General features: G+C 41.2%; 1 protein-coding gene across 1 annotated transcript in view; it reads left to right on the top strand.

The window, feature by feature from the left end:
- Positions 1-12,188, top strand: part of CERS6 (ceramide synthase 6) — a 341,431-nt gene extending 329,243 nt beyond the window's left edge. The window contains exons 10-12 of the mRNA XM_052635449.1: positions 8,859-9,015; positions 9,573-9,596; positions 12,036-12,188. Of these exons, the coding sequence (XP_052491409.1) occupies positions 8,859-9,015; positions 9,573-9,596; positions 12,036-12,188 (334 nt within the window). The remainder of the gene's footprint in view (positions 1-8,858; positions 9,016-9,572; positions 9,597-12,035) is intronic.
- Positions 12,189-14,223: the final 2,035 nt, after the last annotated feature.

Here is a 14,223-nt window from a genome sequence, read left to right as displayed (position 1 = left end):
AGTTTGTGCAAGGCCTGGTCCTGATTCAAGATCCAGGCTGGAGCACGGCCCCAGGGAAGCAGGCCTCCTGTCTCTTCCTTGGTTTGTCTGCCCATTTCCCATCCCACATTGCCTTCTCTCTCTACCCCCTTTCCCCATCCTCTTTCCATTTCTTCCTGCCCCCAAAGACAAGATTTGCAGGTGTTGCACCCATAGTTTTCGGAAGCTGTCTCTTATATCTTGCAGACGCATTTCTTTCACAAAATCATGAAATAAGAAAGTAACAGAAGGAGAGTACAGAGACCAGGTGTGTCTCACAGTTCTTAGGCCGGTTATTAGCTCTAAATCCCGGGAACTCTGATGAAAACAGCCCCAAACAGGCCAACAAACCCCCGTTCCAGGGACAAAAGTGATCAAATCAAGTGTGCTTAGGACGTGTGTTCAGTTGGCCTCTCTGCCATCTCAGAAATCTCCACACCCATAACCACGGTTGAATTTAGCGAGCTGCTGCTTTTGTTCAGAGGAAATAAAAGCTTCCGCCTTTGGAGGCCGCACTGTGAACAGACTTATCCCAGAGAGGCAGAGGCTTCGCCACCACTGGACGCCCTGCTCTGCCCTGTGAGCAGCTCTCCTCAGCACTCCCAGGAGCCAGCCACCCCCACCCCACTCATATAAAACCTGCCTGCCTGAGGGAACAGGACGACCAGCTGGTGTGACCACAGACAATTGCTGTCAGTCACCATCTCCCCATCCAGAGCAGGAAGCTGGGACTTCAGGGAGAACCCTCCCCCCCGCCCCCAGCCAAGCCGGGCTGCCCCTCTGCAGCTCTGAGCCTTGGAGGAGGTGGCTTTCAGGAAATCCATCCACCTCTACAAAAATTTGTTACCTTCTTTGCCCTAGATAGGCCTTCAGAGGCTTTGGATAGCACTTAGCTATTGAAGGCAAAAGGAGAAAGGGGTGGTAGAGGATGAGATCGTTTGCATCACTAACTCGATGGACATGCATTTGAGCAAACTCTGGGAGATAGTGGAGGACAGAAGAGCCTGGCGTGCTGCATTCCAGGCGGTCACAGAGTCAGACACAACTTAGCAACTGAACAGCAACAACAGCAATCAATTATCATTCTCACTGGATTTCCTCAAGTTTTAACTTAAACTGATATTTATTTATGGAATTATATACATGTTGTAGTTAAATTTCATTATAGAAATGTCATGGAATATGAAACACCACAAAGAAAAGAAAAGTCCCATAGTTCTGAAATAACTGCTGTTCATAATTTGATATCTTTGTTTCTAACATTTTATATGCTTAAAATTACATCTTCTTTACCAAAATGGGCTCATTCTGCACATACTGTTTTATAGCTTTGTTTTTCTCATTTAACATTGTACCATAAACTTTTTTCCACTTCATTAAATATTCTTCTATAACATAATTTTATTAGCTACGAGTATTTCATCTTATGAGAAGATCATTGTTTATTCATAAGTACTCTATTTTTAGACATTATCTAGGATATTTCAAGTAATGTGCTGCTATAAATAATATTTAAATGAATATCCTTACGGCTAAATCTTATAAATCCCTGAAACTCTTCCTTAGGAAAAAAGGTTTGGAAATAGATTCACAGCCTCAGTAGATATGAACATTTTGATACATGTGGTAGCATTATCCACCAAATACAATATGCCAATTTATATTCCAACCCCAGCTCCTCAACTTAATTATGAGTTCTTTGAGGCTTACTAATATGTATACCCCACAGTGAGGGGGTAGTGTTGGGTATACAGACAAACCTGTGCTTAAGTTTCTTCAACTGTAAAATAGATATAATAGTACCTACTTAGAAAAAATAGGATTTATCCATAAGGTTTATTTCATGAGGGTTTAATGAGTTAAAGCATGTAAAACCTGAGCCCAGTACCTAACACATAGTTAAGAATAAATGTTAGCTAGTGTAAGTATTCTACTATATGGGATTTCTACTGTGTGAGTTTTTGAAAGAATCATGTAAATAACAGGCTTCTCTGGTAGCTCAGCTGGTAAAGAGTCTGCCTGCAATGCAGGAGACCTTGGTTCAATTTCCTGGGTCAGGAAAATCCCCTGGAGAAGGAATAGGCCACCCACTCCAGTATTCATGGGCTTCCCTGGTGGCTCAGACAGTAAAGAATCTGCCTGCAATGCAGGAGACCTCGGTTTGATCCCTGGGTTGGGAAGATCCCCTGGGGGGTTGCATGGCAACCCCCTCCCGTATTCTTGCCTGGAGAATCCCCATGGACAGAGGAGCCTGGTGGGCTACAGTCCATGAGGTCGCAGAGTCAGACACGACTGAGCAACTAAGCATAGTACATGTATTTATCATGTTTGGGCCAGTGCTCAACACATGCTAACTATTTAATAGAGAGCAGTTATTGGGAACCAGAGTAGTCTGTTGTAGGGTCATGTAGGTAACTAAGAGGTAGGCAGAGGGTTGAAAGCAGGCATGTAAGAATCAGGATACAGCTTGATGGACATGTTCTAGGATAGAGAAACTCAGGTTGGGAGGTCAGGAACACAGAAAGGCAGACCAGGCAGTGAAGGGGTTGGGAACTCAGGCGGACAGATGGCAAATGGGACAGCAAGAGGGCAATGACTAATTTTGAGAAAAACATCCACCTTGGCAAGGAAGTCACCAGAGACAAGCGTGCTGTGTTATAAGGGATCAGTGTCTAAGTCTGACCAGCCTATGACCTAAAAATAAAAATAAACGAATTGATCCCATGTCTTACTTGGATAGAATACGACAGAACTGATATGCCCATTGCTAGAAGAAAGACAGATGGTCCCTCCATGTTCAAGTTTCGCTTCCTATCAAGGATAGAGAAATCACTCCTGTGTCTGCTACAGACTTCGTGTATCTATTATTTGAGATAATTAGGCACCCAGGCTGCAAGCCACCCAGAAGCTGTCCTCCTAAAAGAGATCTTGCTGACCCACACTAGTGCTGTGGAGAAACCCAAGCTGTGGGTGGGACCATCTTGTTAAAAGAAAATTGAGAGTGAGTTTGTCAGTCATGTAGCAGCCTTGACTACCCAACACTTGACCAAATTGTTCTTTAGGCCTGGGGTTTTTACTGCCTTAAGAAACCCAGGACAAAGAGGATTTCTTATCACAGTGAATTAACTACCTGACTCCTTTTTCAGGTATTGTGTTCATGGTTTCTGTTGAGAGTACATTATAAATGCTTTTCTACTAGCATCTACTTTAAAATGAGCAAAACATGCCAGTAGATTATGGATAAGTTTCAGGTAGAATCTACTTTTCTTTTATGTTTCATGTAGGTCGAATGAAAATAAATGCCAGAGTCGCACACATCCTGAAATATACTGCAGTCTCTCTGAAAAAGCAAAGTCAAAGGCCATTCAAAAGCTCTAAAGTAAAGAACACCTTAATTCTGACTGTAAAACAAGTTTCCCTTTCTAGTCTACCCCCACTGGCTTCATGCAGCAATCCCCAGCGTGAGGCCCTGAACCTGATTCTCCCTGAGAAGCAGTCTTGACCCTCTTTGGATATTTGAGTATGTGTGTTCATGCCATGTTGCTTCAGTGGCCTCTGGCTCTTTGCAACCCTCTGGACTGTAGCCCACCTGGCTCCTCTGTCCGTGGGATTCTCCAAGCAAGAATGCTAGAGTGGGTTGCCATGCCCTCCTCCAAGGGACCTTCCCGACCTAGGGATCAAACCCGCATCTCTTACGTCTCCTGCATTGGCAGGCAGGTTCTTTACCACTAGTTCCATCTGGGAAGCCCCTCTAATTATTGTGGTTTTTATATAGACCACTCTAGAAACACAAAACCCAAGGCTCAGATGGAGCTTTTAGGTGGAGGTAGCAGGGGGCAGGGAGCAGGCAAAGCTTATGGTTACTTACCATGGCCTCATCATAATCACCCACCTATAACTTCATTCATATAGTGAAAGAACTCGGGCCTCTGTCATCTTTAATATTCCAACCATTGATATGTGGTCCTGCCTCTAAATCAGTGGGATATTTTAAAAGTAAGATACATGGAGTGGAAAGTAAGGATGTTTATCTAACTTTGCATAACTTTGCATATAAACCTAAACTCTTGAGTTGGCAGTCATGATAAGAATGGGGGAAAGGCACCGGTTATAGCTTTTCTGAATGAGATATCAGTGGAGATCTTTTGACACTGTGCTCTCTGACAGTAGGAAACGTTAGAAATTTTGAGATTTAAGGGGAAAGCAGAAGTCACACTGGCATGAGTTTGCTTTGCTTAAAAAAAAGGTAAAATTTTCTGTACAAATGTATATATTCCCCTCCCCCACAATCCCCACGTAGCCTGTATATACATATTTCTGAAATAATCAAATTTAATATGAAGAATCCATAAAAGGAAAGCATGAGCAAAAGTAACTATAGGTCACAGTCAGACTAAATTCTCATGATTCATTAAAAAGCCATTAAAATACCCCATCAAAGCTAAACTATTGGGGTGGCAACTTGTGCGTCTTCACATCACCAGTGAACTGCTTGGAGCTTTGCCCTGCAGGCATCATTTCTAGTGGGAATTATGCAGGAAGAAAGAAGCACAGAAGGGACTGGGACTCTTGATTCCATTGTTTAGAGAGATTCTTAGGAAGGTGTTACCTGATGATGGAGTGATTTTTTTTGCCTGGGACCCAGACTATGGCACAAGGTTCTGGCAGAATAGACCTACTTGAGCACATTTTGTACATGCGTGATGCGCCATCTAGTGGTTAAGTGAGCCTAACCTTAATGAAAAGGAAAATGGCCTTTTCTGGTCCCTGGTGTCTCCAAACTCTCCACCACTTGATTAGAGCAACAGGAGGTTTGATGCTGTAGGCTATTTGGGGGAAAGGAAAACAATCTGTTTTCTCAGAAGGTATACCTTGAATTTATATTAGGTGGTGGCACGGGGGAGGAGGGCAGGTAGAAATACTGATAATATAGTAACTATGCAACCCAGAGGTTGCAAATTGGCAGTGTTTGGCCCAAGAGTACTTTTTTATGTTTTAGTTGATGGAGATATAATGTTCACAATGTCCTACATAGATCTTCAATATATAACTTGATACATTTGTAAAATTTTGCCTGTAAATAATCTTCATAATTACCACCTGAATCAAGATCAAGGATGTTTCCAGCATCCCAGCCGCCTCCCTCCTTGTCCCTCCAGTAGCCCTCCCTCAGATATAACCGCTCTTCAGAGACCTGTCACCATAGATTTGTAATGACATCATTAAATAGACACTCCTAACCCTAACCTCGGAGAAGGCAATGGCACCCCACTCCAGTGTACTCTTGCCTGGAAAATTCCATGGACAGAGGAGCCTGGTAGGCTGCAGTCCATGGGGTCGCTAGAGTCGGACACGACTGAGCGACTTCACTTTCACTTTTCACGTTCATACGTTGGAGAAGGAAATGACAACCCACTCCAGTGTTCTTGCCTGGAGAATCCCAGGGACGGGGGAGCCTGGTGGGCTGCCGTCTATGGGGTCGCACAGAGTCGGACACTACTGAAGCGACTTAGCAGCAGCAGCAACCCTAACCTCTGGGAAAGGGCAAAATCCTATAATCACCATTTTAATAGTTTGCCCCAAAGGGGACAGTGTTCTCATGAGAAACATTTCGTGGCTAAACAGAGGCTCTGTTTCCTGGGTTCACTGTTTTTCAGAATCCAGGTGGCATAATATCTCTCTCCTCAGTCCCAATTCCTCATATGTTGTTTTTCTTCCCCAGCTTCTCACTGAGAGATAAATCCATTTGGTGCACTGATTGTATTTTCCCAAAGGTCTCTGCAGGCAGCCAAGTCAATTTTCAAAGAAATCCATTACTTCTGAGCGGAATCTCAGAGATGCCACTGACTGTCATGGCAAAGCCTATGAATTCTGATGCAGCATTTCCAAAATTAATGTGGATATCATGTCACCAGCGACTGCATGACACTCTGTTCATAATAAGCCAAACAAACTATAATGGTGAGAAAGGCTCTCAAACCCATAATTCAGCAAAGGCTAATTTATAATGCGTAGCATCACACAGTCATTGTTGCCATTTCTACAAGACCTCTTTTTGTTCAAATGAGACTAAATTCCCTCTGAAGGTCAACATGTTTACTATGTCAAGAAGCAGAGCTGGTTCTGAAAGAAAACTATTGTGATTATTCCAGAGCTGTCTTGTGCATATCTGTCTATTTGATTACTGAACAAACACACGGTCTATCAGCCAGCAGGTCCAGTAAGCAAATCACTTCCCAGTATTTTGCAAGGTGCTGGAGATAGAAAAAAATGAGATGTAGGAGTCCTCTCTCACTATCCAGGAGTTGAACTTTGTTTAGACCTGTTGTCCTGGGGCCCACAACCTGGTGTAAAAAGAGATGGCTGCGTCTTTACAGGCATTATCCTAACTTATTCCTTTTTACAAAAAAACTTGTGTTTTTTTCCTAATTATTGGTGATGGATTTGGAAAAATGAAGAATGTAAAGAAGAAAATATAGGGTTTCCCTGGTGGCTCAGTGGCAAGGAATCCACCTGCCAGTGTAGGAGACACGGATTCAGTCTCTGACCCGGGAAGATCCCGCATGCCGAAGAGCAGCTGAGCCCGTGCGCCGCGATTACTGAGCCTGTGCTCTGGAGCTCAGAAACTGCAATATCTGAGCCCACGTGCTGCAACTACTGGAGTCCGCGTGCAATCAAGCCCAGGCTCTGCGACAAGAGGAGCCCTCTCGCTGCTACTAGAGAGTAGCCCTCGCTTGCGTCAACTAGAGAAAAACCCGAGCAGCAACAAAGGCCCAGCACAGCCTAAATAAATAAATAAATTTTTTAAAGAAAATGAAAAATTCCCCAGTCCACCAAAGAAAGTCCAACATGGCTTTGATTAATATCTTCCAATGAATTATAATTCTCTTCATTTTCTCTGTGTGTATACAAAATATATATTTATCTTATGAAGTTGGGATATTATGATTTTTATCTATCAAAAGAAAGTCTTGAAACATATTTACCACTTTGAGTGACTTAATAATTTCTAGAATTTCTTTATAATTTTTAACCACTCTGTTATTGGAAATTTTCATTGCTGTTATAGAAATTTAACGCCTATTATTTTAATTATTTTAATGCCTATTATTTCTACCACACTTTATAGCTGGAACCTCCAGAATAGGGTTAAATAATAATGGTGATGCTGACTGTTCCTGATTATAAAGTCAATAACTCCGATATTATGCCCACTGCTGAGTTGAATTGAATAAAAATCATATTAAGTACTTTGAGTTCCAGATTTTAAATATCAGCAATGGGGAATTGAACATTGCCAAATGTCTCTTAGTGCAGTTGAAATAATTAGGTTTGTACCGATTTGGCCTATGGATGTGTGATAATTTTATTAATAGATTTCCTAATGTTGGTCCTCTTCCACCAGAATGAATACTACTATTATATCATAGAGTAGTATACTCCTAATGAATTGTCAAATTAAATCCCATACTCTCAATTTTAGAATTTTAACATCCACGTGTGTTGAGCATTGTTCTTGAGAGGTAACTAGCATGGCAGGATGAGAGTCACACTCTGTCTCATTCTGGTCTGTTGACTGCAGGTTAGCTGAACTGGACACAGACCTGTTTTTCTAGTATTCATTCTCCATTTTTTCTTGATCTCTTAACTCAATTTGTTTTTCCCTTTGTGAATTTACTAAGTACTCTTCTTAACTTTTTTCAAAGCACTCATCACACTCTTATATTAAAATGCTCTGTATATGTGCCTTCTGCTCTTGCACAAGTGGTCTTGCATTCAAGAGTTTTCCATCCTTCTCCCTTAGTCACCAAGTCCTGTCCACCTGACCTCTCCTGTAGGGTCCTGGCAAAGCAGTGCAGTGACAGTTGGTGGAAATACACTTAGATGAGTTTTGTTAACCTACTGAGATCTCCAAACCAGCCCAGCACTCAGGAGGAAGGCAAAGAAATGGAATAATTCGAAAATCTGTGACTGCTGAGCTTCTGTGTGGCGGCACTGTGAGTCCAGAAGGCAAAAATCACCTTCCAGCGGCTTAGGAGTAGACACAGCAGGGATGAGTGTGACGCGCTGAGACCACCATCCTGTATCGTTTATCTGCCCCACGTGGCTGCTCCGTCCTAGTCCTGATGGTGGATAACAAAGACAAGCAATTACTTCAAACACTTCTGCCTGCCTTAAGTACATACTCTTAAAACTAAGTATACTTGGTATATTCTAATAATTAAAAAAAAAATCCTTCCAACACTCATCTCAAGACATCACTTCCGTATAATATCTTTCAGTTTCCAGTTCTTTACCAGGAAAAGGCTTACAAAATATGGACCCAGCCCAAAATTAAGGCTCTCCTTTGAGGCTATAAACCACTTGAGGACAGGGGTTAGGTCTTATGTATATGCCAACTCTCACTATGCTAGGCATGTAGTTTAAGCTTCACTGGTGTTTCTGAAATTAATTGCTCCTTTTTTCTTGCAATGTAATGTTACTAAATGATGTTCCTCACACTTACTTAAAGACGCAAAGCAACAAGGACAGTACAGGCCTTTTAACAAGTAATGAGAAATAGAATCAATCAAAACCTGTGATGAAAATTAATGGAAGAAATGACAACAAAAATGAAGGGGAACCTAAGTACACTATTCAAGCTAGAATCCTAAGGAATGTGATGTCACTTGTGGAATCATCCAGGTGATGACTCTTAGGTGAAGTAGTTAGCTTCCAGACCATCCTTGCAAGGGAGCAGTCAGTGGGTATCAGTGGGTTCATGCTTCTTTGCAGTAACTAGAGTTCCTTTGAAGGCAGTGAAAAGTTGTGTTCAATGATTACTTTCTCCTTTTCCTTAGGGTGTTAAATACCACATTATTTGAAAGTTGGGAGATTGTTGGACCTTACCCTTCCTGGTGGGTTTTTAACCTACTGCTGTTGGTAATACAAGGCTTGAACTGCTTCTGGTCTTACTTGATCGTAAAAATAGCTTGCAAAGCTATTTCAAAAGGCAAGGTAAGATAACACTCACCCTTTCTAATATGTCACAGAAAATTATGGTTTGGGGTTCTTCTGAATCACCAAGAACATTATTTATTATTTAGAATTTCATCAAAACTGCTTTTTCTCCTTCAAAGTTTAGCATAACCTCTTGGAAACATAATACAAATTTTCATTTTCTCTTAGTGATTTTTTTACATGTAGTATTGCTTTGCTGAGTGATCTGCATTGCTTTGCTGAACGAGCTGCATTCATAATTTTAGATTCATGGAAATACATTATTGACTGTGTTCCTGTTCTCCCTTTCTCTATCTCCTTTGGTCCTTCTCTGATTATATTTATATTAAACAGAAATTTAATAACTCTTTTATCAGAAGTGTTACTTGATGCATTCTGACCATTTATAACTTGCCAGTAAATATTTAGTTAAATCTCTTTGGTTAAAAATGGGGCTCATAATAAAGCATCCTGGGCCTCAACCCCTCTGTGTAGAGCAGTGACTTTTCTGGAACATTCTCTGCAACATTTTCTTACTTTCGTTGTTTGTTCTCTTCCTTCTGCCCACCTGGAAGTCTGGGAAGTGGAACCCTTTACATGTAAGTTTCTCACCCCTCTCTCTCTCCATCCTGGCTTCCACGTTAGCCTTTGGAACAACACTCTGGTGCTTTTGCCTCCATGCATATTGTTCTGTCTAATCTGTTGACACTGCCTCGAGGCTCTAACCAAGGTGTGGCTCCCACCAGCTGTGAGGGATGCTAGGGACAGCTCAGTTAGTGCCCTTTTGTGTGAGCCTGCATTCTGCTACATTTTGCATGATCCAATAGAGAAAGAAGTGGATTTCTTTCACTGGTGCTCAACATTGGTTGAAAAACAGAAATAGACCAAAGTGAAGTAGGAGAAGCGGAACTAAGTTGAGGAGAGGATCAGCATGTTCCAGCAGGGAGGTCTGAGCATCAGCTCTTTGCCAAGACTGCCCTGGGCTGCAGGACAGCACCTGACCACTTTGTCCTCCGTAAGCACCTGCCACGGAGGCTCGGGGCATCGAGCCACGTAGTATGAAGCCTATACTTGGCATCATCTCCTATGTAAATCGAAAATAATTAGAGCAATGAATTGTTTAGAAGCAAAAGTTTATCTCTTTCTTTATGACCTCCTACTCTAAAATGAGCATGTATTTCTACTAACAAAAACAACAACAAAAAGCCTCTCCTGTCCTTATTTGCATACAAATTGCACAATACTGTCAATATGATAATGGTAACTGAAAATGCAAGGGGGCCATAGATTAGATAAGTTGTGGCCTTATTGCACTGCTATTTCTACCAGGTATATTGTCTTCTCTCCAGCTTACTCCTTCAACTTTTCAAGGAGGCAATCAATTTTATTCCAGATCTCAGGCTTCAAACTTTTAGCCACGAGTCATGGGCTTTATATTCCCGTGCGTTATTTTAAGATACTCTAAACTGTTCCTTTCTTTGAAGGTAACTTAAGTATAAATTTTTTTCCAAATGTAATTAAAAATAATCTTACTAAGCATGCAAATGTAAATTAATCACTCTTTAAAACTGGAGTTTTCTTTCCCATTAGCAGCTTAATTTATGACTAATGGATTGCTAAATGTAGTGGAGCTTTTATTCTAATGCTGTCTTTGTGACCCATCTTTTATTTTTAAGTTAAAGTATCCTTATAATCCAGTCCTTTCGGTGTTTCAGTATCTAAATTTTCTTGGAGATGGTCCTTGTGAGCTAAGTCTCATCTCAAGGGCCATTAGAGTGAGATCCATTTTTACATATTTACTCAATCATCTCTGCTTAGGCTGGAGCAGCAGTGCTCAGTTCTCACCTTCTCCCAAACCCACCCCACTTGATAGAGGTGATAATTGTCCTGCAGGAATGGGGGGCTTCTCAGGTTGGGAGTGCAGTGGGTTCCACCATTCTCCAGTTGGAGGGTAGCAGTGACACAGAGAGAATGAGATGTAGGAAATCCCTCAGTTCATTCTGAAATGCTTCCCAGGAGACTCTGCCAGCTTTTCAGCCCAGCCTTTAGAGAATCAAAAGGGACTAGATTGGGAAACATTCTTTGAAGCCAAACAAGCCACCAGGTCCCTATTGCCACTCAGTTACTCAGGGGTGTTAAGGCCTGTTGGGATAAATGTTCACTATGTCTGTAGGCATAAAGTAGGAGGTACAAACGATTTTAATTTAAAAGCAGTAGAGTATTTCCTTAATTTCTTCCTACATTACCTCCTTATGAGACCATATGGTTTTTTTTCATTCTTTATGGAAATGTATAGACTTATATCCTGATGCCAAGTCATCCTCATGATTGGATGAGTCTGAATGGAGGATGGAAGAACTTTGGAATGATGGGAGTCAGTTCATGATGATGGGAGTCAATTTATGATGATCCAGTCACTAGATTTTTCTTGGGAAATATTTTAAACAATTCCTTACCCAGCGGGTACCCCAAATGCCTCCTGCTGCCATTAGTTGTTATGTTGTATATAAAACAAAATTTCTACTTAATTCTAGCAGACAGAAAGACAAATTAAATCATACAAGAAAACATTAAAAAGCCAAATAAGAATGATGTTTTAATGATCAGAGCTAGTAAATATCTCCATTAGCGTAATTGAGAGCTGACTGTAAAGGATTCTCAAAGAGAATGTGATCATCAAAGAATAAATAGTTCTATTTGTACCAAATTCCTATAGTGCCATTCTAGTAGTATGGTATGCTCCTTTGCCAGTAAGAGTGGGGTTCATGGTCTAGTACATTCTAAATATCCAAAGGTAACTTCAGGAAATCAGCAAGGCTAACCCCCTGTGATGCCTAAGTCCACCTACATCCCTTGATCACTGACTTTGTTCTATCTCCAATGAAAAGGAATGTATTACTCTGGCAGTGTTCCTATCCTGTTTGACCTTTTAAACACTTAGATGTTTTCCTTTATGTATGACCGCATGTACTTCTGAGCATGCTATACCTTTATGATTTCTTCAGAGCCTGTTGCACTCACCTTCTTGTGTTCCGCAGGTGTCCAAGGATGATCGAAGTGATATTGAGTCTAGCTCGGATGAGGAGGACTCGGAACCTCCAGGAAAGAACTCCCATACTGCGACCACCACCAATGGGACCAGTGGTACCAACGGGTATCTCCTCACTGGCGCTTGTGCCATGGATGATTAATTACTCAAAACTACAAGTCCCAAACAAAGTGAACTGTTCATTCCTGGAAGTATTTAATAAATTGCAAATGCAGTTCCTGTCATAATCTCTCAGCACCAGAAACAAAATTTAGGATTATCAAAACATTTTGAATAGTGCACTGCCATATGTCCTGTCCGTGAATGAAGAAGAATTACCATTCTATATATGTAGGCATGCTTTATGTAATTGACACAAGGGAACGGTATTTGCATTTGTACTGTCTTAGAATATTATTTATTTTCTTTTTGTATTTGTTTGTAAATCTGTGGACAAAAGAGGGTTTCCTCACTCTTTTTACTCTCTGGGTTCATGACAGTGAGGGAGATGCTCCGTTTGCTTCTATCCCTTTCTTGCTGTGACCTAGTCCACTAGGAGCATCAGCTTAATTGGTCACTTAGAGCAAGCAAACCTCAGTGCAAGATTCTCGTGCAGCTCCAAATAGGTTTGCTCTCTTTGTGTCACAATGCCCGTTCTGAAATGGCCTATTCGGTCTCAAGTGACCTTTCTCCCAGTGTAAAGTTGAAACAGGATGAGCTCAGTTTTGTACTTGTTATTTTTCATGGTCAGTTGGTGGTGGTGGTTTAGTCGTGAAGTCATGCCCGACTCTTGCGACCCCGTGGACTGTAGCCTGTCAGACTCCCCTGTCCATGGGATTCTCCAGGCAAGAACACTGGAGTGGGTTGCAGTCGAACCCGGGTCTCCTGCACTGCAGGTAGCGTCTTTACCAACTAAGCTACGAGGGAAGCCCTTCATGGTCAATCAGTTGTTCCAAATAGAGTGTGGTTATTGGAGGATTTAAAATTGTTTTGTATGTGTTAAATTGCTTTGGAATAGACTTCATTTCTTGCGCACACAGCCAAAGTTTCTTCAGTGAGAATGGTAGCTGGTTGGGGATTAACTTTTTAGGTTACGGAGACTTTTTTTTCTTTGTTCTCCATTATGGGGTCAGTGCTCCAGCTCTGAAGGAAGACTTAAGTTCATGGTCACAAACACAGAAATCAGTCTTCCAGCTGGGAATTTGTCCCATGACCTGAGAATAATACAAAGAGAGCAGCAGATTTCAACCAGGTTTTACCACTACCCCTTTAATTAGTGCAGTCTTCCACTATGGTATGAAAAAAAAAAGCTACGTATATTTGGGGGCAGAAAAAGGGGACTTCAAAGAGTTGCCAAAAGTCACCTCTAGTGCAAAGCACATTACTGCAACCAGCTTTCAAGAAAGCACCCTATCTAGTATTTGATCTTGTTTGTTGTTGTTGTTGTTGTTTTTCTGGGCAAAATAAAGTCAGTGAGAATAAGACCATTTTACCCTTTGTCTTTTCTCCTTAAACATAACCCTAACATAACAGAATTTCCTGTTACTAGAAACTGAGCAGGGTTACACTGTAGGTCCTTTTGTCTGCTTCTTTGAAGGACTTGTTCATTTTCGAGGAATTTTTGTTCAAATGGAACTATTTCCAGGAAAAAAAAAAAGGCAACAAAAATTCTACTCAGTAAATGAGAAAGACTACTGAAAAAATAAGTGTCCGTCGTCTCCTACAGGGCAGTGTTATTTACGTATAGATAAGAAAACCATACACATAAACCAAAGATTTTATCTCTTTTCTTCCAGCTTTTCGTAAAAGGGAATAAAAAGCTATTATAAATACTTATTTCATAAATCAGGAAGACTGTCTCCTGAAACAAAGAGTCCAAAACCCCAAAGTGATATCAGTGTGCAGGTCACGACTAGTGAAAGGGACGGCAAAGGACTAAAAAGTGCACGTCCTGCCCAAAGCCACTCACATTCAGTTCAGTTTTTTTTTTAATTGAAGTAAAACTTTGTGCCCACAATGTGCACCATGATTGTTAATACTTAAAAGAATGCTCCCAAACAAAACCTCACACTGTAAATGTTAAATCTCTTCCCACCTATTTATAAAATAATGTGTTTTTTGTACGGTCCATAGTAATGATTGAAGGGCCTTAGAAATATGTCTGCTTTTTTGTTGACGAAATGGTATAATTAACTCTT

This window comes from Budorcas taxicolor, chromosome 2, assembly GCF_023091745.1.
Source record: "Budorcas taxicolor isolate Tak-1 chromosome 2, Takin1.1, whole genome shotgun sequence".
In the NCBI taxonomy this organism is placed as follows: Eukaryota; Metazoa; Chordata; class Mammalia; order Artiodactyla; family Bovidae; genus Budorcas; species Budorcas taxicolor.
Note: the sequence above shows the minus strand (reverse complement) of the source record. Positions and strands in the feature narration are given on the sequence as shown.